Source organism: Sus scrofa, chromosome 8 (assembly GCF_054392235.1).
Source record: "Sus scrofa isolate SSC_HxYL_T2T_F1_AM1 chromosome 8, Sscrofa_HxYL_maternal_Yorkshire_Landrace_v2.0, whole genome shotgun sequence".
Lineage (NCBI taxonomy): Eukaryota > Metazoa > Chordata > Mammalia > Artiodactyla > Suidae > Sus > Sus scrofa.
Window position 1 is genome coordinate 19,218,797 of NC_139390.1, and position 21,150 is coordinate 19,239,946.

The 21,150-nt window shown below is 41.1% G+C and overlaps 2 protein-coding genes across 6 annotated transcripts in view; both read left to right on the forward strand.

Moving 5' to 3' along the window:
• The window catches only part of ZCCHC4 (zinc finger CCHC-type containing 4), a 45,685-nt gene extending 37,930 nt beyond the window's left edge, over positions 1-7,755 (forward strand). Inside the window, exons 13-14 of one of the 3 annotated variants that reach the window (XR_014812271.1) lie at positions 5,124-5,363; positions 7,716-7,755. Coding sequence is in view for 1 of the 3 variants with exons in the window: in XM_021101077.2 (XP_020956736.1) it covers positions 5,124-5,259 (136 nt within the window). In the remaining 2 variants the exon portion in view is untranslated. Of the gene's footprint in view, positions 1-5,123; positions 7,642-7,715 lie in introns of those variants that run through there. The other 2 variants (XR_002346589.2, XM_021101077.2) reach the window with 2 other exon arrangements.
• A 3,853-nt stretch (positions 7,756-11,608) lies between these two features.
• The window catches only part of ANAPC4 (anaphase promoting complex subunit 4), a 39,124-nt gene continuing 29,582 nt past the window's right edge, over positions 11,609-21,150 (forward strand). For all 3 annotated transcript variants that reach the window (XR_014812265.1, XM_021101074.2, XM_021101075.2), the window contains exons 1-6: positions 11,609-11,957; positions 15,557-15,662; positions 18,372-18,504; positions 20,215-20,289; positions 20,453-20,479; positions 20,573-20,617. Coding sequence is in view for 2 of the 3 variants with exons in the window: in XM_021101074.2 (XP_020956733.1) it covers positions 11,829-11,957; positions 15,557-15,662; positions 18,372-18,504; positions 20,215-20,289; positions 20,453-20,479; positions 20,573-20,617 (515 nt within the window). In the remaining variant the exon portion in view is untranslated. The remainder of the gene's footprint in view (positions 11,958-15,556; positions 15,663-18,371; positions 18,505-20,214; positions 20,290-20,452; positions 20,480-20,572; positions 20,618-21,150) is intronic.

The window sequence follows — 21,150 nt, forward strand, 5'->3', positions numbered from 1 at the left end:
AATTTTACAGGTGAGACATGAAAATAATCAAAATAAAAGGATGAAAGTATCTAACCTCCTATATAATTTATATAGGAAGCCAGGTTATACCAATGACAGTCGTATATTTAGAAAAACCATGGTTATTTCAACTGGATTAACTTGAGTGTTTATACTTTTTCCTTTTAAACTGAAGGGATGATAGGTACTGAGCCATCTTGTTGTATTATGTGCAAACCAGATAGCCAATTAAGATAGCCTGAAAATTGAGATGAGGATAAAAATTTTGAGCTATCTTATGACTTGTGATGAAAAAAACAATTAGTATTAGAAATATCTGGTGTTTCAGTAACTGCTTATGTTTATATCAGAGTTCTTTTCCATTTGTTTTTATTTTTTTGGTGAGTGGAAATTAATGTTTTTCCATTAAAGCCCAGCCATTTGAATTCTTCCAACTATTTAAACTACCTTTTCCATTGCTTTTTATCAAATTTACTTGTAATAATTATTTCCACTAAGTAATCAAGGGTAAAAGTGGAATTTTTAAAATTACTTAAAGAGGTGTATTAAAGAGTTTTATAAAGTATTTTTCCTTATAAACCTTCAAGAATAGAATACAACCTAAGAAAGTATTGATATGGGGTTGTTGCACTGTTTACAGTGTAATTCCGGTTGCAAACAGGAGTTAGTAACAAGCTCGGCCTTTGATTCTGGGATCTCATGACCCATGGAAACTGAGTTTGCATTTTGATAATATAGGCTCTTCACTGGTTCTTAAATAACCCTGGCTAGTCAATTTGGTAGTAATATATATATGTGTATATGTTAATAATGTATATATATTTGTATATATTAGTAGTAATATATATATAGTCTTTTAGGGCCACACCTGCAACATATGGAGGTTCCCAGGCTAGGGGTCCATTCGGAGCTATAGCCGCTGGCCTACACCATAGCCACAGCAACGCTGAATCATCTGCAGCCTACACCACAGCTCACGGCAATGCCAGACTCTTAACCCACTGAGCAAGGCCAGGGATTGAACCTGCGTCCTCATGGATGTTAGTTGGGTTCCTTAACCGCTGAACGACAGTGGGAACTCCTAATATATTATTTTCATTGAGGAAAATCATCTAGTATCTTTTAATACCATATTTTATCAAGTTGAATTCAAAGAGCAAATCCCTTAGGATGTGGTATACCGCCTGATAATTCTTTTTTTTTTTTTTTTGTCGTTTGTCTTTTGTTGTTGTTGTTGTTGTTGTTATTGCCATCTCTTGGGCCGCTCCCGTGGCACATGGAGGTTCCCAGGCTAGGGGTTGAATCGGAGCTGTAGCCACCAGCCTACGCCAGAGCCACAGCAACGCGGGATCCGAGCTGCGTCTGCAACCTACACCACAGCTCACGGCAACGCCGGATCGTTAACCTACTGAGCAAGGGCAGGGACCGAACCCGCAACCTCATGGTTCCTAGTCGGATTCGTTAACCACTGCGCCACGACGGGAACTCCTGATAATTCTTAAATAGTATTACTTTCTTGTCTTAGAGAAGACTTCTAAACTCCTGCTAACAGTTATCTTCAGGTATTGCTTTCAAAAAAAAAATTTACAATGAAATTGACAAGGCAAAATTTTTTCTATATAAAGTAAAAAATTTTAGTAGCTTTTTTTCTTTTAAGCATATATAGCATAAAGGAGCTTTCCTTCTTACGTGTTTTATCACTGTCTTATGTTAATTTGGTTTTCTTTAGTATTTTCCTTTGGTTGTAAACTGCAATGATGCTGGCTCCCTCTTGTGGTTGGAGCTCATTTTTACAGTTACTTAAATACCTATAATTTAGAGGACAAATACTAGGTAGTTTAATTTTTTTTAACTTTATAATGATTTTTATTTTTTCCATTATAGCTGGTTTACAGTGTTCTGTCAATTTTCTACTGTACAGCAAGGTGACCCCAGTCACACATACATGTATACATTCTTTTTTCTCACATTACCATGCTCCATCATAAGGGACTAGACATAGTTCCCAGTGCTATACAGCAGGATCTCATTGCTTATCCATTCCAAAGGCAATAGTTTGCATCTATTTTTCCAGTCTATCCCACTCCCTCCCCCTCCCCCTTGGCAACCACAAGTCTCTTCTCCATGTCCATGATTTTCTTTTCTGTGGAAAGGTTTATTTGTGCCATATATTAGAGTCCAGATATAAATGATATGTTATTTGTCTTTCTCTTTCTGACATAACTTCACTTAGTATGAGAGTCTCTTAGTTCCATCCATGGTTGCTGCAAATGGCATTAATTTGTTCTTTTTTATGGCTGAGTAGTATTCCATTGTGGATATATACCACACCTTCTTAATCCATTCATTTGTCAATGGACATTTAAGTTGTTTCCAAGAAATAGCAACAATAACAACAACAACAACAACAACAAAAAGACAAAAAGACAAGGAGTTCCCGTCGTGGCGCAGTGGTTAACGAATCCGACTAGGAACCATGAGGTTGCGGGTTCGGTCCCTGCCCTTGCTCAGTGGGTTAACGATCCGGCGTTGCCGTGAGCTGTGGTGTAGGTTGCAGACGTGGCTCGGATCCCACGTTGCTGTGGCTCTGGCGTAGGCTGGTGGCTACAGCTCCGATTCAACCCCTAGCCTGGGAACCTCCATATGCCGCGGGAGCGGCCCAAGAAATAGCAACAATAACAACAACAACAACAACAACAACAAAAAAGACAAAAAATAAGTTGTTTCCATGTCTTGGCTGTTGTGAATAGTGCTACAGTGAACATGCAAGTGCATGTATCTTTTTCAAGGAAAGTTTTGTCCAGATATATGCCCAAGAGTGGGATTGCTGGGTCATATGGTAGGTAGTTCTATGTGTAGATTTCTGAGGTACCTCTATATTGTTTTCCATAGTGGTTGTACCAGCTTCCATTCCCACCAACATAGCAGGAGGCTTCCCTTTTCTCCACACCTCCTCCAGCATTTGTTACTTGTAGACTGATTAATGATGGCCATTCTGACTGGTGTGAGGTGGTAGTTTTGATTTGCATTTCTCTAATAGTCAGTGATATTGAGCATTTTTTCACGTGCTTGTTGGCCATCTGTATGTATTCTTTGGAGAAATGTCTATTCAGGTGTTTTGCCCATTATTCCATTGGGTTGTTGGCTTTTTTGCGGTTGAGTTGTATGAGTTGTTTGTATATTTTAGAGATTAATCCCTTGTCAGTTGCGTCATTTGAAACTATTTTCTTCCATTCCATAAGTTGTCTTTTTGTTTTTTTATGGTTTCCTTTGCTGTGCAAAAGCTTGTCAGTTTGATTAGGTCCCGAAGGTTTATTTTTGCCTTTATTTCTGTTGCCTTGGGAGACTGTAGGTCAGTTCAATTTTAAGGCAAAATAAAACATTTGATTTATACCCAGTTTATCACTGTTGAAAGACTTTACTTTTGGTGAGTTTTGTTTAACAATCATATTACACATGAATATTTTCTTTCTGTTTTTGTTTACTTAGGTTCTAGTGAAATCTGGTTCATGTTTAGTTCTTATTTGAGTGGAAAAAATCAAAGAAAGGTTTTTTTTTTATTTTGTATACAGGCATGTATAGCTTCATTTTCTTTGCCATCAAGAGATTAGACTTTATTAAATTTGCTAAGTCATCACTTATTAGGACACTATCCTACTTTTAAAAAAATGGCTGGAGATAAAGACATGTGTTACATACACAATACAATATAAAGATGACAGTTTCATTTGTTTTGTTTAGAACTGAGGATACCCCAGTCCATAGTGCAAAATCTAAATATGGAAAAATATAAAGTTGCCAAGCCAAACTCTGAATAGTAGGCATGTGGAGCTACCAATAATAGCTAATATTTATGTAGTAATTACTATATGCTTAGCATTTTACATTCCTGAATAATTTATAGTAGAGTATGAAATACCAGGTAATTAAGAGCACCATTTCTTGAATCAGGCCAATTCTGCCACTTCCTCACTGAATGGATTTCATAGTCTCAGTTTCTTCCTCTAAAAAAAAAAATTGGGGGGAAGGAAAGGGAAGGGTGACATCTGCCTTGTTTCAGTCTCCCAACTCCTTGAAGCCAAAGATCATGTGCCATCATTTTTCTACTCCCAACACCTCTTAATATATATATCCAATGAACAAAAAGACTGGCTTGAGCTTGGTCCAGTAGAAGATTGTATACTGTTTATGAGGCTTCTTTCCCATGTTCTGGTTCTGGGAAGATCAGGAAGCCTTCCTCTGGGACCCGTGGTGGTTTGGGAGGAGTGAAGCTAATGAGATGGCTGGGCAGCCGTGGAAACCTCCAGGTTTGCCAGTGCTGGCAGCCCCAGCCCATCCCTTCGTGTGAGAGCTGATGAATGGCATGATTTCTGCTAGCTTGGAGAAAGGGAATGAACAGACCAGTAACCGTTCTCAGTTATAGGGTGCCTGCAGCTTAGTTCAGAGAGCATCAAAAGCAAAGGACCTGGTTATGGTCTTTGTCTGTTTGTTTCTGGTGTGGTTTCATGTTTTCAGAGCGTGAGTTCCAACTTGCTGATTTTGCAGCTGGTCTTCAAGAAGAGACCACAAAACATGGACAGTCCTGCATGGCACTTGTCAGGGCTTTCTGATCTACTGAGGAAAGGAGACTTAGCTGTAGGACCATAAGATGGGCCTCTTTAAGCATCGGCAGTTTTTTCCATTGTGCTATTTCATTTTTCTACCACTGCTAACTGCCAATGTATCGGTCTGTTTTCTGAAAAATGTCATGTAGGAATTTGGAGATTGAAGTGCTGAGTAGAGCAGTGCAGATGTAGCAAAACAAAAACCAAAAACCCCAACCAAAAAAACCTCCCAACTCATCAGCTTGACTGTTTTACCTCTATGGTGTGTTTGTTTCTGAACGGATTGTTCTAAATCTGTAGTAACCATCTTTCAAAGAAATTTCTTTCCTCAAACATTCTGCTTGGTCAGGTCTCTATCTCCTTGTTATCATGGTTAGGATTCTGAGGATTTATGCTTATAATACAGTAACTCCTTTCCCCTCTGTTTTCTTACTTGGTTATCTAGTTAATTAAACTTCAACATAATTACATAATTCACAGTGCTCATTCTACAAAATAATTTAGCGCCTTGTTTTTCAGAGCTGTCAGAAAGCAGAAGCACAGAAAAAGCAGTAAGATGAAAATGGAGACCACTAAAGGACAATCCATGAATCATACATCTGTTACAAGGAAGAAGAAAAGGAGAGAAAGAGCCCATCAATATTTTTGCTCTTAAATGTCCAGTGACTTGAGAATAAGAAAGATTTATAGTCCAACCTTTGATGCCATTTTCTGAAAGTGCCACACTGGACTTAAAAAAAACTTCTGTTGCTTTCAAAGGTAGGCACCTTTCTAAGCTTGAAAACAGGCAGGTGGTATTGGCTGGTTTATAGACCGCCACCCCACACACACACCCCCAAACCCCCTGCCAGCAGCCCTTTTGGAGACCTGGGGGCTTGTTCCATCTTTAGCTGGTTTACTAGCTCTCAGTGCCTTTTTTCTCTTTTTAAATCTCTTCCAGTCATATTATTTCAGCCTCTTTTTTTTTTTTTTTCTGAAAAATGGGAAGAGGGCATTCTTTTGCAGAAAGAAAGAAGAAAATGAAAATGAAAACCTGAGGTTTGGGAAGTTTCTGTTGTTGCTCAGTGGGTTACAAACCTGACCAGGATCCGTGAGGTTGTGGGTTCCATCCCTGGCCTCGCTCAGTGAGTTAAGGATCCAGCATTGCTGTGAAGTGTGGTATAGGTCACAGATGCAGCTCAGATCCCAAGTTGCTGTGGCTCTGGCTGTGGTGTAGGCCAGTACCTGCAGGTCTGATTCAACTCCTAGCCTGGGAACTTCCATATGCCACAGGTACGGCCCAGAAATGAAGAAAACAAACAAAAAACCCCTAAGGTTTTGTTTACATTGAACATAAGTATATGTTGTTAGATATTTAATTTTTTTTTCCTTTTAGGGCCACACTCACGGCATATGGAGGCTCCCAGGCTAGGGGTCGAATTGGAGCTACACTGCTGGCCCACACCACAGCCATAGCAACGCAGGATCTGAGCTGCGTCTTCGACTTGCACCACAGCTCATGGCAACGCCTGATCCTTAACCCACGGAGCGAGGCCAGGAATCAAATCCACAACCTCATGGTTCCTAGTCAGATTTGTTTCTGCTGCACCACGGCAAGAACTCCTCTTGTTAGATATTTTAAATTAAATGTTAAAATATCATACAATGGCTTAAACCCCACTTGTAAGGAGAGATACAATGTACAGGTTTTTTTTTTTTTTTTTACACAGAATCTGAAGATAACGGAAAGAATTTTGACAAAGGCAGTCTAAAGATATAAAGATTATTATTAAATATTTATTTTTCAAGTACTTTTTACAGTTGTCCTTTGATGGTATTGAATCACCTAAATGCTGAATGAGTGAGGTACTTAGAATTAATTATGACTTGCTCTGTTATTGTAGTGCCTTCAGCAGTACGCTTCTCTGTAAAAGCAGTAGCAGAAGGCAGGATGTTTTGGTGATTAAAACTCCTCATTCCTATTCTGACACTTCCTGGTTGTATGTTGTTGGCCAGGTCATTCACTCTCAGGAAGCCCTATTATGATAACGGGGACAATACTAGTTATACCTCAGGTTTATGGTTCACTTAAATGAGGTGCGTGAGCCTGGCTCTCAGTTCTCCTGTTAGTGGTGGGAAACATTAACGAGGGAAGCTGGCTGCGAGCTGATGGTCAGCGTCTGGTGGTCCAGGAGCAGAGCATTGAAGGGAGTAGCTTGGACACTTGTCTCCCCGTTTCTCTGCTGGGTATCTGACAGTATTTCCTTAAGACTGAGGAGTGTTAAATGGGCCTGCGTTTGCAATATAATGACGTTTTCTTTCTTTCCCAAACGATTTTAGAGCAGGTTTGGAGGCCTCTCAGCTGGGGCTGAGCTAGAGCCCTGTGAGTGAAAGTATCTCGGATTTGAGTTAGCATGGTGTGATGCCTCACATGGAATATTCCAGTTGTGGCTCTGATCACTGTGGTCCTGGTAGGTCAGGTATGGCCCTAATCCATGCGGTCCTCATAAATCAGGTGACATCAGAAGATGAGCTGAGCTCCTGGACTTAACAAGCATCTGAAAACTCTTCTCTGGCCCCCTTGTTAACATGGGTTGCTATGGTGATAGGAGGGGCAGATTTCAAGGTGACTGGATGAGATATGAACCTCATAGAATTATCGTGAGAGTGTCCCTCTGATTCGGCCATAGCGGTAGACATTGCCTGACTATCGTGGCGTTTATGACCCTGTGGTAAAAATCTATTGAAATCTCTCCGGAGGCTCAGACACCTGAGGGACCAGGACTGATGAAGAGTTGGGTCCTGATGACCTGTGGTTATTTTCCTCACTATATGTTCTTAGTTTTAAGATACCATCAATTGTAAAATGCACTACTGATGTAATCATACCTTAGGGGGAAGAAAATACCCCTGTCTCATTAATTGTACATATTAAATTTTAGATGTCTTTTTCAGAAATACTGCGACGTGGGAAATAAGTCCATCTTAGAATCGAGCACATAGGGTGTTCCTTATAAGCAGGAATTCTGTACATTAAAACTTCTTAGAGAGTTAAAAATAGGACATGTGGTGGTTCTGTTCTTGTGTTGAGTTAGTACTAATTTTAAGGACTTAATCTCTTTCTTTTCTCAGAGGATAAACTAATAAAATGAGAAGAAAATGTCTCTGGGAAGTAAAGTGTGATGGGAGATGAGGTCATTTGTTCTAATTAGAAATCCACATGTCTGAACATTAAGATAACCTACTCATAACAACAATGGGGGAAGATCCCTGACATTTAACAGGTACAACTTTCTAAGCTTTTTAAAGGACATTTTTCTTAAATAATTACAACTCGATTTCATTCTACTTCTTACTCCTATTACAAAATGTAATGAAATCAAAGTTATCTGTAGGCCCTGAATGATCAGATTTCAGTGTTTTCCTTACATGCAGTGAGATATTTAGACTAATTTATTTCTCCAGTATTCCACAATCTTTTCATCTTGTTCTCTTCTTTGGAATATTTCCCTCTATACAGCATCTCTTAAGGCTCTTTTGGAGCCTTCAGGCCCTGGCCAAGTCCCTCCCATAAGTCCCTGATACCAGCTGTACCTTCCTCTCTGGTCTTCTTGCTCTTCTGCACCCACATTTGAGGCACTGTTCATGTATTATTCTGTGCTGATATTCACAGATTCTGTTTCCCCCAAAAGTTTCAGTTTCTTAATGTCAGTACCCACTTCAATATGAATTATGTATTGTAGGTGCTCAATGAAAACTTGAAAGCATAGAATAACCTAGAGGTTTTCAGGTGGTCGGTGCATTCGTTTTCCAGGCTGCCATAACAAAAAACCACAGGCTGGGTTAGACAACAATTTATTTTCTCACAGTTCTGGAGGCTGGACGTCCAAGATCAAGGGGTCAGCAGGGTTGGCTCTCCTGAGGCCTCTCTCCTTCGCTTGCACATGGCCACCTTCTCACTATGTCCTCACATGGTCTTTCTTCTGTGTGTGTGCTTTCCTGTTGTGTCTTTGTCTCCAAAGTCCCCTTCTTATATCGGTCCTGATCACTGGATTAGGTTCCACCCTAAGGACCTCATTTTACCTCCTTGTCTCTCTAAATACAGCCCCATTCTGAGGTACTGGATTCAGGCTTCAGCATGTGGATTTGGGGAAACAGTTCAGTCCCTTAATAGTCGGCGTGCTTAAGATGTGGAGAGGAGTGCTCTTTTCTCTTTCTTGGAAGGATTGAAAAAAGACCTAAACAATGTTGGGAGGAATTTAGAACCAAGAGGAGGACTATTCCAACACTGAGGGTTCAAAGGTTGGGATGTGCTGTGTGAGAAAGATCAGCAGCCTTGTCTGGAAGTCTTTAAACTTAGAATAATTCAGCTTTCAAGGTTATTTTAAGAAAAACATTTAAGTTGATTTCTGACCCCTTCAGAACAATCTATAAATCCTAAGTATCTGGGAGAAGTCTGACCACAGGCAGACAGCAGAGGTAGTGCAGGTTGAGTTCCAGACCACCGTGATAAAGCGAGCCCCTCGATGAAGGGAGTCACGTGAACTTCTTGGTTTCCCAGTACATATACAAGTTATGTTTAGGGAGCTCCTTGGTGGCCTAGCGGCTAAGGATTTGGTGTTGTCATTGCTGTGGCTCATGTTCGATCCTTGGCCCGGGAACTTCTGCATGCTGTGGGTGCCGCCAAAAAAAAAAAAAAAAAAAAAAAAAAGTTATGTTTATATCACTGCAGTATGTTAAGTGTGCAATAGCGTTGTCTTTAAAAATATGCATACCTGAATTAAAAAATACTTTATTGCTAAAAAAAAAATGCTAACCACCATCTGATAACAGGGTTGCCACAAAGCTTCAGTTTCTTAAAAAAGATAAAGCAGTATCTGTGAAGTGAAATGAAACAAGGTATGCCTGTAGCTTTTAAATACAAGCCTACAAAAGGTCCTTGTCTAATGCCACCACCTTCACGATGTCCCTTGTTGGTGTCACCAGTGGACCCAGGACATCTCTTTCCAGGGAAGTAAAAACAGGTGTGTGTTTGTGTGTCTTTTCATTTCTCCTCCTTTTCAGGTACTTAAATCATGCCCTGCATTAGCACAACTCTTTGTGCCCATTTTCCTGTGTAGGTTAGCAGCCAGTTGATGGCAGGACCTGTGGACATCATTGTGAGTGTTCACTGGCTCATAGAGCTGTGTCCTGCCCACGGTGATATCAGACCAGCTGCAGTATGCATGGCCTCAATCCTCCTCCCACAACCCTGGGAAGCAGGTGCTCAGACTAACACCTTTCCTCACCTTCCCAGTAAAAGCATCAAGTGAATGGAAACGGTCACTTATGCTTCCAAACCCAACTGTGTGCTACATGATAATATGATGCTGATAGAACTGCCCAAGGAAGGAAAGCTTAAACAAAATGCACAGGAAAATCCAGCTCATTTGATGCGATTTGAATTGGAACATTAGGACATAAGTTAAATTACTTGAGGGTCAGCTGGAAGGTCATTGCAATAAAGAGAAGATAAGATCTCTGCCATTTGATTTCAGGAGATTGTGTATAAATGTACCTCATCAAGGCTGCAAGGAGAAAAGGCATCAAAAGTGAGCAAGCAGATCTCAGAGATATGAGGGGCGAGTTTTATCAGCTGGACAGTCACAAGAGTTTCATGCTATTGTGGTGCTTGGTACCCTTGCAGACTAGAAGGGTGACATCCGGTGTCTTCTCCTCTGAATGAGGAAGTCTTTCAGTGACTGCGTGGGAAGCCAGCACTGCTGAGGGGTCACTGGGACCATTTTTTAGTTCACCTAGAGAAATAGGAAGTACGTTCCTAAGTTAAGATTTATGAATGGAGAACCAGCCTTGTGTGTGCCAGGAATAGTCAGGACAGGTCTTCATCATTGTTTGGGGACTAACAGAGCATAGAGGCCACCTGGTCCTCAAGGTTATTAAACAGTATCAACTACAAAGCCCTTAACAACAAAAAGAAGTGATTTACCACACATTACAGGCTTGCGTAGGGTCAGTGGAAAGACAGGAGGAACTGTACGGACCCGAGGCGGTGTCAGTTCTGCTAACAACCACACACCATCCCAGAACATTAAACAATATCTGAAAATGCATTTCATGAAGAACAAAGGCAAGTCCATTCTCCCCATTAGAATATGGCCTCTGGTAGAATTGGGGGGAACATGCTAAACTGCAGCAAAAGCAAGGACAAAAGGCCGTCTCCGAAAGGGAGCAGGGCAAGCATCAAGAGTTACGCACAGTGCCTGGCACAAAAAAGTGCCTCGGACACTTGTTGCTGAATGAATTCGTCTACCTCTGTCATCTGTTTCCCAGGGCTAGATCCATAGAGAGGGGAGGAAGATGGGGCTCGTTCAAAACTGAAATCCTGCTGCTTTCTTTGAACAAGCAAAAGGAGTGAAAGGTAGCTGGCTTTGTACCACAGATTTTAAGTTCAAGCATCGCAGGGTGGTACTGTCACATCCTCTTAGCCAGGTTCATAACTTGTGGGAACTTTTTAACAAGTTAACATATTTAAATGTGTCTGTAACAAGAAGCACCAGATAGGTTCTGATTTACGCGTCCTGCCAGGCTGACCTGTGAGCCTTTGAGGGGGAGACCCCATGTCCCGTGCATTTTTGTGGCCCAGACGCCTTCATACAGCAGATGCTGCAATAGCTGTGGGACAAATCTTGGGGAGCCCGCAGTCCTCATGTATGAAGATAGGGCCACTACTACCAATAAGTTGTGAGGCTTAAACGGGATTCAGAATCAAGATATTTATGTCAGGTTTAAGAGCAGGGCTCTGGAAGCACCTAGAGCGTTTTCATAAATAGGGTCCAAGCCCATATTTTAATCGGCCTGAAGTGCTGCCCGGGTAAGGGTTTAAAAAAACAACAACAACAAAACCGAAGTGATTCTATTGAGCAACCAGGACTGAGCACCGCTGCATTGGAGGCCGTCAAAGTGGCTCCAGCGGCTGGAGACCGCTCTCGAGCTCTCGCGAGGAAATCCGGGACCCGGAAGTGCCCGGAGCGCGCGCGCCGGGCGGCGGGGAAGCTGCGGCGCGCGGCTGGCGCGGGGCGGGAGGGAGGGAGAGGGTGCCTTCCCTGCGGTGGGGCATCTCTCGGGTACCGCCGCATTTGGGGCTCTGCAGGAAGGGCCGGGGACCGAGGTGCCACAGGCACCAGGCCGGCCGCGGAGGGGGTCCCTGCTGCCTTCCGAGTGGGGTGTCCTTGCAGGGCCGCCCCCATGTTGCGTTTCGCGACATGTTTCCCGTCCTTCCGGGTGGTGGGAGAGAAGCAGCTGCCACAAGAGATCATTTTCCTGGTCTGGTCACCCAAGCGGGATCTCATTGCTTTGGCTAACACGGCAGGCGAGGTGAGTGAGCCGGCGTGCCACCTGTCCACCCCGCCCCTTCCTTCCAGACCTGCTGAAAACTAAGGGACTGGATGTGGGGCAGGTCATTTATATGCCCATTTCCTGCATTTTATGGGCCAAACAAGTTTCCACACAGCTTGACACAGTCAGACAGCCCTGCATCCCCAATTCTCTTTTAGTCATTTATGTGTTAAATAGGCTTTTTAAAGACTCACGATGTGTCGTTCATGATCTAGACATGGTAGCGGGTCCACAGATTCTGCCCATAGTTTACTTGCAGTTTAGACCGAAGAAAAATGACCTATTGTCAAGCTTCAGCTGCGAATGACCATGCATATATAGAGAGCTGCCACAGAGGTTATATTAAGAATCTATATTTCATTGTACAAGTTTTACAGTATAGGTTGGATAGCTACCTCCCATTAAAAACACTTTGAAGTTAAACCCATGCTTCCCTGGATTCCTGATGGAATGTGCAGGAGTGTTGTCAGTTAGCATTTCTAGTTCACATGATATTGCATTTCATCCAGTGTGACCCAGTTGTACCCACCTTTCTGCTGAGAGTTCATCGTTACCTGGCAGCCGTATTGTAAGGAAACCCTCACCCGTGCATCTTTACTCCTTTGACCTTTTGGCAGGTTTCCTGGTTATCTGGCCAGATGAGAGTTGTGTTATGTGCAGCCAAGTTTGGAAATGAAGTGGTGAAGAGAATATATCTGCCAGGAAAACTTAGCAGCCTTCAAAGCTATGTTGACTGTCAGGACATTGTTGCCAGGGGCTTTCTCAAGGCCGTCTATGAACCCTTCTAGCCTCCCACCCCTGCCAGGATGCTTTGGCGCTCCGGGACTCTAGAGAGGAGTGCGAGATAGTACAGCTATAGTAGCAGGAAGGAAGGGAGAGAATTGGGGCATCAGTGTGATCACATGGATGTAATTGTGGTCACTTGTTGCTTCCGTTTTCTCAGTGAAGAAGAAGGAGTGCTGTTTAGGAAGAAGATGGGAGAAGAAAGTATTGGAAGCTTGAGAAAAGCAGTGAAAAACTGACAAGTAGACTAGTAAAATCTAATGGGATTGTTGATCAGCATCAGGAGCCACATGAGGTTAGTGGTTTTGCAGTTTGATGGAAACTAGTGCGCTGGGTTGTATGTATGTCTCTTCTATTCCATTCAGCTGTGTGGGCGCAGGCATGATTGGATTTAACCTGGATTGTTGTGACAGTGTGACAAAGCAAGAGGGATGCAAGGGAGCTGAAGTTACATGCAAGAGGGATGATTGGGATGATGAAGTTTGAATTCTGACCCGATGGAGTAGGGAAGGGAAGGCGTGTGTGGGGTGAGGGACACTGAAGAGGTGGTAGAATCAATGGATTGGATGTCTTGCTGAAGCTGAAGAATTGATGTTGGATATTAATAGGAACGAATAGGAAAGATACAGGCAGTTTTGGAAAGTGGGAGCTTTGGAACCGAAGATTATGGCAGCATTTGTAGTTGTTGGTAATAATAAGGTCACAGGCATGACCCTGGAAGTGACTGAGTGACTGAGGTGAGGTAGAAGATGTGATCATTGACGGAGAGGTAGTTGAGAACCAAAAAACCAGGACATTGCAGCTCTTGAAATCACCAGGAATGACCACGAGTGGTATTGGAAACCATGTGTGAGCCAGACAGGAGTCCGAACCTCCCAGGAATGGGGGGGGGGGCGGTGGCCTAGGGGTCTGTAGATGACTGCAGCTAAGAAGGATAGCAGGTGGTATGGTCTGATTGCATGTGACTCAAAGTTAGAGGATTTTTAAAGTGAGAAAAATTCCCTGCTCTGGCACAGTGGGTTAAGAATCCAACTTCAGGGAGTTCCCGTTGTGGCTCAGTGGGTTACAAACCCTGCTAGTATCCATGAGGATGCTGTTAGATCCCTGACCTTGCTCAGTGGGATAAGGATCTAGTGTTGCTGCAAGATGTATTGTAGGTTGCAGATGTGGCTCATATCTGGTGTGGCTGTTGCTGTGACATAGGCGGCAGCTGCAGCTCTGATACAGCCCCTGGCCTGGGAATGTCCATGTGCTATTGGTGCGGCCATAAGGAAAAAAAAAAAAAATCTGACTGCAGTAGCTCCAGTCCCTGCAGAGATAGGGGTTTGATCCCTGGCCTGGCACAATGGGTTAAATGATCCAGCATTGCTGCGGCTGTGGCGTAGGTTGCAGCTATGGTTCAGATTCAGTCCCTGGCCCCTGAACTTTCATATGCTGCAGATGAGGCCATAAAGTTAAAAAAAGAGAGAGAAGACCTCCCAGGAATGGGGGGGGGGGGCGGTGTGTGGCCTAGGGGTCTGTAGATGACTGTAGCTAAGAAGGATAGCAGGTGGTATGGTCCACCATCTGGTAAAGGCACCCAAGTGTGTTATGCTATAGCCCTGAGGACTGAACTCCCCTCTTCCATGTGTTGTTACAGGGACAGTCCTTGTACAGGAAAATGCTCTAAGTCTTACAGCTTAAAGGTCATCTGTATCAGTGGTGCTTTACGAAAAACAAAAGCAAAGAACAAATTGTTTTTATAAACAATATAAGAAGTATGTAAAAATGCCCTGAAAACATATCGATTACAGATAACAGCTATTTTTGTCTGTACTGATTTTGCTCAGATCTTATTCATCTTTTACTTTAAAAAATGTGTAAAATTCGAGAACTTAAAATAAGTAAAATTAGAGAACTTTTTGTAAGTTTTTAATCTTCTGGCCCAGTCGTAGCACGGCCATGCAGAGCAGCCACCACCTGAGAAGCCTGTAGGGAGGCAGCGTTTTCAGGTGAGAAGCACCTTTCAGGGAGGAGAAGGAAGGTCCTGATTCCTGACTGTGAATTCCAGAGGGCACACAGCAAGGGTTTCAGAAGTAAGGAAAAGCAGAGGTGGGCTCGGAAAAGAGCATTGAGTCTGGGGGCTGAACCGTTCCTTGGGAGTTCTGGATTCCCTGTAACCTGGAACAGGCATGCAGGGTGCTCTGAGGTTAGCTGTGGGGGTGGGAACTAAGGAATGTGTGTGAGTTGGGGGGGGGGGGCGGGCCTTCAGGAGCACCTGCAGTTCTAAGGCTTTTTTTGTCTTTATTCCCAATGGCTGTAGAGAGGATGGAGTAGGGACCATTTTTATTTTAGCACAAGGTGCTCCAGGGCATTCTCTTGCCCCTCCAAGGTGGGCATTTTCCTGTGTGTAAATGGAATGGCTAAGTGACTTGTCTGAGCCCATGGCCAGTAAGTGACACAGCTGAAACTGTTGTGTGATTCCAAGTTTAGTGTTATTTAATTATATACAGCCACCTTTCCCGTTCCGTTTGTGTCCTTTATTTCTTTTTTTGTCATCTTGTTGGATATCTTCATATTGCTTTCTGAAAAATAAGTCTCTTGTTGACGTAAAAGGTGGGGAAAAGTATAGGATACAGAGTTAAATTAGACCTCTTTTCACCTGTTTTTCAGATATTGTTATCTTTTAATTTCTTCTGATAGCTCAATATTATACTTGATATGAGTTTTTAAAAATTCTATAGTGGGGATCTAAGATTATTTTAGTTTTGGAAATGGATTATTTATTATGTGCCATTATATCTGTTTTGTCTTAGGTTTTACTTCATCGACTTGCAAGTTTTCATCGAGTTTGGAGTTTTCCACCAAATGAAAATACAGGAAAGGAAGTGACCTGTCTGGCTTGGAGACCAGATGGCAAACGTAATGATAGTATTATAAAAAAATACATTTTTTGTTTTTCAGAAAGAGTATTCTGTAAAGAGAGCTTACTTCCACAAAGAATTTATTGTTCGTATTATATACTAGAAGATTCTAGATACACATTTGGAAACTTTGTGTTTTCGAATGCTTTAAAGTGTTTTCATAGAACTCAGAGCAATTCTACCACCTTGATTCTCGGCAGAGATATCTCTAAGATGAAATCTGACTTCTTGGCAAAGAGAAGTCCGAGAAGACATTTGATGGGAATATACAGGGACTTTGGTTTTGTTCTGCCTTCATCTTGTCATCCTGCACTGTTTGCCCCAAGCTTCCTTTGCCACTCCCTAGTGAGTTCAGTGCCATCTCGGCCCTTTTCTCCCCAAAATGTGTTTTAGCATTAAACATGTGGCTCGTAAATATTCTTTTTTTTAAATCATTTATTTACATACATATATTTTCTTTTCTACTGTACAGCATGGTGACCCAGTTACACATACATGTATACATTCTTTTTTCTCACATTACGTGTTCCATCAGAAGTGACTAGACAGAGTTCCCAGTGCTACACAGCAGGATCCTATTGCTGATCCATCCCCCAGGCAACATTCTGCATCTATTAATCCCAGGCTCCCAGTCCATCCCACTCCCTCCCCCTCTCCCTTGGCAACCACAGGTCGAAAGGTTCTTTTGTGCCGTATATTAGATTCCAGATATAAGTGATACCATGTGGTGTGGCTTGTAAATAGTCTTTCTTCACAGATGCTTGCCTCCCCTGAGGGACTGTCCCCTCTGAGCCCCTTTCTTCAACTTCTGCGTGATCTTCCTCCTCTTGGTGTCCTGTAGGTTGTAGCTTGCTATATGGTAGCGCTGAGGACTGAACTCCCCTCTTCATGTGTTGCTCCGGGGACAGCCCTTGTACAGGGAAATGTATCAGTGGTGCTTTACAAAAAACTAAAAGCAAAGAAATGATAGGTACTCTGCTTACTTTTTTCCTACATAAATATAAGTATGTAAAACTGTAAGTATGTAAATAAGTATGTAATGTCCTGAAAACATGTCCATTACAGATAGCAACTATTTTTGTCTGTACCCATTTTGCTCAGTTCTTGTTTCATCTTTTACTTTAGAAAATATGTAAAATTAGAGAACTTAATTAAAAGTAGAGAACTTCTGTTGTAAGTAATATTTTGAGATCCTGTACTATTCATCCAAAAACACCAGGAGCTCAAAAATCATGAAAATTGGTATGTGTGAAAATGTGTTTAAGTAGATGATTTTTTTTTTTTTTTCCTGCACCTGCAGCATGTGGCAGTCTCCAGGCCAGGGATCGAACCCACACCACAGCATTGCCCGGAGCCACGGCAGTGACAACACTGGATCCCTGGATCCTTAACTGCTGGGCTACCAGGGAATGCCTATATGATATTTTTTTTTTATAATTTTTTTTTATTTTCCCACTGTACAGCAAGGGGGTCAGGTTATCCTTACATGTATACATTACAATTACATTTTTCCCCCACCCTATTTTTATTGTTAAAAATGTCTCGTGGAGTTCCCATCGTGGCGCAGTGGGTAACGAATCCAACTAGGAACCATGAGGTTGCGGGTTCGATCCCTGCCCTTGCTCAGTGGGTTAAGGATCCGGCATTGCCGTGAGCTGTGGTATAGGTCGCAGACATGGCTCGGATCCCCCGTTGCTGTGGCTCTGGCATAGGCTGGCAGCTACAGCTCCTATTAGACCCCTAGCCTGGGAACCTCCCACATGCCGTGGGAGCGGTCCAAGAAATGGCAAAAAGACCAAAAAAAACAAAACAAAAAGTCTCGTGTTTTTAGACTATAAAATAGGGTTTTGTTTAGTAATGATTATTTTAATATTACTTTAAATTGGTTTGAAGAAGGTAGACTTGGCTTGCCTCACATCTAGTGTGTATTGGTATGCAGTAAAACTCACATCCTTCTATTTGGAAATTCTTAAATTTGATAGGAAGACGGTAATGGCTTACGTAGAGAAACAGTATTAGATAATTTAGCCACAGTGAAAGGAAGAAGATCAGTACTTGATGGCCCTGTTCATTAAGGTTTAGAAATAAAAAAGAGGAATAAAAAACACCTTGCAAGAACCAAAAGATGGAATCACTTTTTAACTTTTAGATAGGGACCAGTATGACTTGGTGATAGGATTTTTTTTTTTTTTTCTTTTTTGGCCACCCCGTGGCGTATGTAGTTCTTGTGCCAGGGATCAGAGCCGAGCCTCATTGGTGACCTACACTGCAGCTGCGGCAACGCAGATCCTTAACCCACTGTGCTGGGCTAGGGATCGAACCTGTGTCCTGGCACTACAGAGATACCACCAATCCTTTGTGCCACAGTGGGAACTCCGATATGATATTATTGTTTATGCGTTGACTCCTGTTCTGTATTTTTTGCTTGGCATCAAGGTTTCAGTCTAGAGTGTCTGGTGTGGAAGATGTTAAGAACAGTACACAAGAAAGTAGATTGCTCATGAAAGATGAGCATTTGAATATAAGTGTAAATAACAGCATAACTATATGCAGTGATGGCTTTAATTTTTTAATTACCTGAAGGATTGGGGGGTTAAATACTTTCTATGATTATGATGTATTGAAAATAGTAAAATTGGGCAAGAAGCAAAATGCCCATCTTTCTCAAATGTACTCATCTTTTCTGATTATTTCTTCTTGTTTTTAGTTTTGGCCTTTGCTCTTGCTGACACCAAGAAAATTGTTTTGTGTGATGTAGAAAAACCTGAAAGCTTGCACTCGTTCTCTGTGGAGGCTCCAGTTTCTTGTATGCATTGGATGGAAGTGACCGCAGAGAGCAGGTAGAGTAACAACAAAAGAAAAACTCCAGTTGTCACGGCAGGATGTTCATGAAATTTTCATTTTTTATAAGTGGAAACTTAGAAGTACCTGAGTATTGAGTATGTGCATTTAACTTTTGGATTTAAGCTTATCAAGGGGAAATTTTTTAATGCTTTTTTAGATTTTTTTTCTCTTTTTGAAAAAATCTATTTTCTTACTGGAGCGATAATGCCTGAATGGCTGAGAGTTTTCTTTTCAGTTATTTTTAGTGGTTTGTATCAATGACTTATCCTTTCAAGTAATATTCATTAAAATTACTGATTAGTAAATTGAAGTTCTATATCCCTTTTCTCCATGTTTTTCATCTGGAGCTTGTGTGTGTGTGTGTCTCAGTAAATATCCTTAGAGTGCAGAAAGTGCTGAATTGAGCATTCTGTTTTGATGCTGAATGGGTTCTTTCTGTGTTTGTGGTCCCTGTAGTTTCCTTGTTTCGAGAAAATAATTTTGCCTTAGTCCACAAAGTCAAGTACTTGGCCAGGTTTGCAGCAGAAATGACCTAAAGGATCAAGGGGTTTACAGAATACTGAAAATTAAAGTTTCTTTTTTGAGCCAATATGGTAATTTTCTTTCTGTTAGCTGCCCCCTTCTAATTAAGTTTTAAATTAATTTCAAAAGAATTTGTAAATCCTGATTGTTAATTGATAGATTTCCTAAGGGAGGGCCTGTAAATTACTGGATAACAAGGAACTAGTCTGGGGTTTGAAATTCACTGTAGATAAAACAGTGATTAATCCATCATCAAATAATCAAAAGTTGCCAATGGTCATGTGAATTTATAGAAGATTAGAGGAGCAGAGAATACCATGTAGTTTCTCTCCCAGTCCAGTTACCTGCTAGGTGTATTTCCAACACACTTTTTATTAAGAGTTCAGAAATGTTATGTGGAGTTGCCAGGGTCTCTCAGGGCGCCGCTTTTTCACCTTCTTACTCATTTATTTCCAACCATATTTGGAGGTAGGCTTGAAAAAGAAAAGGGGATACATAAGACTATTTCAACATACATAGTATTACCTTATGTATCTATTGGGTTGTTAAATTTCCAAATGTATGTACGCCATAGAACCCACCATGAAATTATATAATAATTGCATGGAGTTCCCTTCTGGTGCAGTGGGTTAAGGATCCAGTGTTGTCACTGCAGTGGCTCAGGTTGCTGCTGTGGTGTGGGTTCAGTCCCTGGCCCAGGAACTTCCACGTGCTGAGGGTGCAGCCAAAAAAAATTTTTTTGTAATAATTGTAGTGTTCTTTAAAACTCCTCTTGGTACTCATGTGTTCAGTAAGGTTCTTAGAGGAGGGTTAAGAAATTATAAATTCTCAGGCAGTGTCTGATACTGAATACATGTGAATAAATTTCATATGCTGAGAAAATTGTTTATAAATAAATATTTGTTCCTCTGAATGTAAAGTGGGAGTGGGTAGGCTGATTTTCTTTTTTTTTTTTTTTCCAGAAATAAAGTTCTAAGTAAATGAAGAATTTCCAGCCTTTCTATTTCTTGTTTTATGATTGTTATGGTGGCTTTTTTTTACTTGGCAAACTATGTGTGATGCCTGTTTACTTGGTAATGTGTGATGTATACAACTGGCATTTTAAAAAATTAGTATTTTTTAATGGAAAGAGGTGAAGTCTGTGTTTTTACCTACTTGTTTTTGTTTTGTTTCCTCCTCTGCAGTGTTCTAACATCCTTTTATAATGCTGAGGATGAATCAAATCTTCTCTTACCTAAACTTCCTACGTTACCAAAAAAGTAAGTATCGGAGTTAAATTCATTAAAATTAATCTTGCAGATTTCTTTCCTTTCCTTTTTTTTTCTTTCCTTTACTTTTAACACTGTAACAATTTTCTCATGTATTTTTTAAAAAATGTATTTCTGTTAAGAGTATTTTTACTGAATCTCTGTTTTTCTCTAGTTATAGCAACACCTCAAAAATATTTAGGTAAGATATGCCTTTTTTGTTTCCATGTAAGATAATCTTTTCTTATTTGAAAGATATAGTTGAAAGATAACCCAATTTATTTTTATATTTTAGTGAAGAAAATTCGGATGAAATTATTAAGCTTTTGGGAGATGTCAGGTAAATCTTGCACTTATCTTAGATAACATGTCTAATTTTCTTAAATTTGATATTTGAGGCAGTTTTTAGACTCAAGTTTCAAGGACAGTTTCTTTGTCTTTTTATTGTACTGCTGACAAATACCTCTATTATCTAATAATATCTATTCTTATTTTTGTAGTATGGCCTTTGTGTCAAGTTTAATATTATGATGTACTTTCATTTCAATAAGTTAAGGAGGATAGAAGTGCTAGAGTTTCTAAATTTAAATTTGGATATTCAAGTTCTTTAAGCCTATTTTAAGACATTTAGCATCAGAGCCGTGATAAAACTGAAGGGCATATTTCATTAGTTAGAGTAGGGATGATTTTGTTATTGAGAGTAAGTAAATACAGTTATCATTAAGATAATATATTCATATTTTACTGTAAGCTGATATTTTTTAAGATAAAATTTATGTTGTTCCTTTGGGGGAAAAAAAAAAGGAGGAAGGAGCCCAGTGTGATTGAGTCTTGGAGAATCTGTGCGGTGAATGGGTTCTCCCTTGAGGTGCT